Source organism: Priapulus caudatus, unplaced genomic scaffold (assembly GCF_000485595.1).
Source record: "Priapulus caudatus unplaced genomic scaffold, Priapulus_caudatus-5.0.1 Scaffold336, whole genome shotgun sequence".
Lineage (NCBI taxonomy): Eukaryota > Metazoa > Priapulida > Priapulimorpha > Priapulimorphida > Priapulidae > Priapulus > Priapulus caudatus.
In genome coordinates this window covers 132,956-136,668 of record NW_014577397.1, presented here as the reverse complement: position 1 = coordinate 136,668, position 3,713 = coordinate 132,956, and the positions used below count along the sequence as shown (strand labels likewise).

The 3,713-nt window shown below is 42.6% G+C and overlaps 1 protein-coding gene across 1 annotated transcript; it reads left to right on the top strand.

Annotated features, from left to right (window-relative positions):
• Positions 1-1,258: 1,258 nt before the first annotated feature.
• On the top strand, positions 1,259-3,412 carry LOC106809202 (iroquois-class homeodomain protein IRX-1-like; the record flags this gene model as incomplete). Its single annotated transcript, XM_014812198.1, is given in 3 exon segments — positions 1,259-1,362; positions 1,787-2,082; positions 2,378-3,412. Coding segments are annotated over 3 exon segments (768 nt in total), but the record flags the coding sequence as incomplete, so codon positions are not given.
• Positions 3,413-3,713: the final 301 nt, after the last annotated feature.

The window sequence follows — 3,713 nt, the reverse complement described above, 5'->3', positions numbered from 1 at the left end:
TATATATATATATATATACAGACACACACACACACATATATATATATATATAATATATATATACGAGGCCGGTGTATCTATGACTTCGTCGTAGATAATTACACACGATTTATAAGCAGACATTGCCGCACCTCGCGTCAGTTTAACGCGATGATCATCTATTTTGCCGCGCGCGGTCATTTGTAAGTGTCGCCCATCTTGCCTCACACCGCCGTCGTTAGCAGCATTAAGGTCCCAGACACGAACACATCTGCTAATGGCTTATAATCCCCGACGCCAAAAAAGCAAAATCATCGCCACATGCGTTTGCTTGTTATATAGTTGCTGTTTTGAGATGTATCATCGGCGAGCTATGATATGACAGATTGTCTGTTCGGTTTACAGATGAGCGTAAACAATACAAATTCTTCAACCACGTTGGTGGTTTTTAATCATTTATTTATTTAATTATTATTCTTAAATTTAATTAGAGATTTTAGGTTGAAACAGAAAATTTGCACAGATGTTCCTTGATATATATATATATATATATATATATATATATATATAAATTATATATATGTATATATATATAATGGGTGTGTGTGTGGATATACATATGTACACATGTATAATTAATTATATTACATATTTATTGAAAGCAACGCGTTCCGATTACTCACAACAGATGTCATGAGTAATGGCGCTATTTATAATTTTGTCATTACTGTCATCTGTCGTCATCTTGGCCTCTGTAGCTCTGTATAGGATATAACACGGTGCGTCGACAGTGTATGATTAACGATAGATGTGTGCGCGCGTATACGCAAGCACTGCACCTCGTCGGTGATACATCGGCGTGCTCTGTTTTATATGCGAAATTAACTGCCACCAGATGAGAGGCTGCGAAAACGATCCGCAGCAAATAAGCGGCGTGTTTGTCGCGCTGAATATCTGGTTGCGCTCCTCGGCCATTCGTCTCTGTCACTGGAGCAAGGCTAGGAATCTGTTTGCCATAACCGACAATTTATAACGCCCTTCTCGGCGCGAAGAAATATGCACTACTTCCATTTGTGTCCCTGAAGTGAAAGCACATGATCGCGTCGAGCATGAGGAAGAAAATGCACTTGCTCGTATAAATGTATATATATATATATATGTATACAGGCATGCACGCATACACACGCCGCATATATATACGTTGCCGTTTTCTTTCTCTTCGTTTCCTTTCGTTTGTGTTACTTATTAACAGCTCGTGGTTTTTTCGTTTGTTGTATAGAATTCGTACGATATGAAAGAGAGCGATGGCACGGCGTTGAGGCTGAGTCAAGGTCACCACCAGCTCAGCAGCCATCCGTACGAAATCAACGGCTACTACGACAGGTACGTGTCGCATAGATTCGGCGCTGATAATAAATAGCTGACAGCGGCGACAGCGACGGCAGCGGCGACCGTTGTCTCGACACGTCTTTGTACCGTCGTACTTCTCTCATCTCCGCTAGTTCCTCATTCCCCACATTAACTAACGTTTAGCGTAATTTCATCGCTGAAACGTATTTTAATTCTCTCGTTGAACCCTTTTCGTCATTCATTGTTAGCTTACAGCTCTTACAAACGATACAAGGTAGTTTCTATTTACCCGTTACGCTGATGTAAATTTAGTCGATAACGAAAAATCACTCGTCTTCTGCGAATCGTCGCTGTATTTCACACACTGTAAATGGAACGCGCCCCGCGCATGCTGCGATACCGCGAGTGAATTCGTGGCGCGACAGGCTGGTCATATTTCCCTTCTGTCACCACGCAGTAACGGCATACGAAGGAAGAACGCGACGCGCGAGGCCACTAGCGCGCTGAAGGCCTGGCTCAAGGAACACATCAAGAATCCGTACCCGACGAAAGGAGAGAAGATCATGCTGGCCGTCATCTCGAGGATGACGTTGACGCAAGTGTCGACGTGGTTCGCGAACGCGCGACGCAGGCTGAAGAAGGAGAACAGGCTAGCCGGAAGCATTACGAGCAAGGATGACGACGACGACGATGACGATGACGATGACGATGACGAGGAGATGCACAAAGGTTCCGACGAGCAGTCGGCTGCTGGTAAGTGTCTCTGTTTACAGTAGAGCGTTGCATTATTGGCATTTTCAAGTTCAAGAGTAGCGTATAATTATAACTTTTAAACAACTAGTTTAATAAATAAATAAACGAGTAAATAAATAAATATATATATATATATATAAACATAGATATATACTAATTGTAACATTATTTTAATATGTAACAATAACTTGTCTAAACCCAGAAAACAACTAATTATTAATATATCATCATGTATTGCAACATTCGCAACTGAGCATTAGACCTACGTATCTAAATTTATCAACTTCATTCATAGGTGACGTCACATCCGACGTATTTTTCGACGACGCCAACGATGGCGATAATTCGCACGAGCCTGACATCGACATTCTCGGTACATCGAAAGACGCGGAAACTATCGCAAAAACTCCGCGCGCGGATGTTAAGCCGGTCGTGCAAGCCGCCGCCGTGAAACCGAAGATTTGGTCGCTCGCCGAGACGGCGATGTCTTCCACTCACCCCGCGCGGCGACCGACGGCGTATCCCATGCCGCACCACACGCAGACGATCGGCTCCGGCGCCTGGCCGATGTACTACAGCGCCTTTCCGGTAACGTTTCCACTGCCCGTATCACCCCTCACTCCGCCACTGACGCCGGAGAAAGTAGGTCCGCTGTCCAACTAATGGCGGAGGGGTGGCGTGATGCGGTCATTCACGTATTTTATGCGCTTCCAAAATCAAAATGAACGGCGCCATGCGATTACATGGCTTTACGTTACATAGGTGCTTGCTCATGTAAGACTGAACGAATCGATTCATGTAGCCATTGCTTCCACAATGATCGGTCCACGATGCATTCCGCGCGAACGTTTTTGACTTGCGGATGAATCGTTATACGGTGTGTTGCCGCTTGAAACGCGAGAGATGGACTGTAGCTCCTATTGTTGTTATTTCGTTGTTGTAAATTAATGATTATTTCGTTAGGCGAGTTATCGTAGTATCGTAAAGAGTATTAAAACTTGTAGTTGAGTACAAGAACACGTAGAATTAAACCATGTAATCGGTCTTCAGTCTCCTTTGTACTGAGAAGCATTCTGTGATACCCCTGGTTCCGATTCACAATAATAAATATGTGGTTTGATATCAAATTTTAACGCCTGTTGTACTGTTAGAAAAATAATGTACAACTCAATGCGTGCTGTAAATAAGTATGATATACAAAAATAATTATATATATATATATAAATACAAACGATATTTTCTCTCGCACAGATTGTGTAAATATCATTTCTGTAATATATTGTAAGTACATTTGCTACGGTGCGTAATAAAATGTCGTGATATATGCAAATATGTGTTGTATTTTCCACTGCGGTTTCGTCTATATGCTATTTACGTTTGATGTATATAATCTTATTCGTCCTTCCCCCGTATTCCCTTTCTCTCGCTTTCGCTCTAGTACTCTCTCGCTATCTGTACCTCTCGCTCTATCTCTCTCTCTCTCTCTCTCTCTCTCTCTCTCTCTCTCTCTCTCTCTCTCTCTCTCTCTATCGCTCTCTCTTCTCGAATGTTGGTTTACTCCCTTCTCCTTTCTTTACATCTACTTCCCTTCATTCGATATACGAGGTATCCGTCAGCTTTAGGTATAGTAA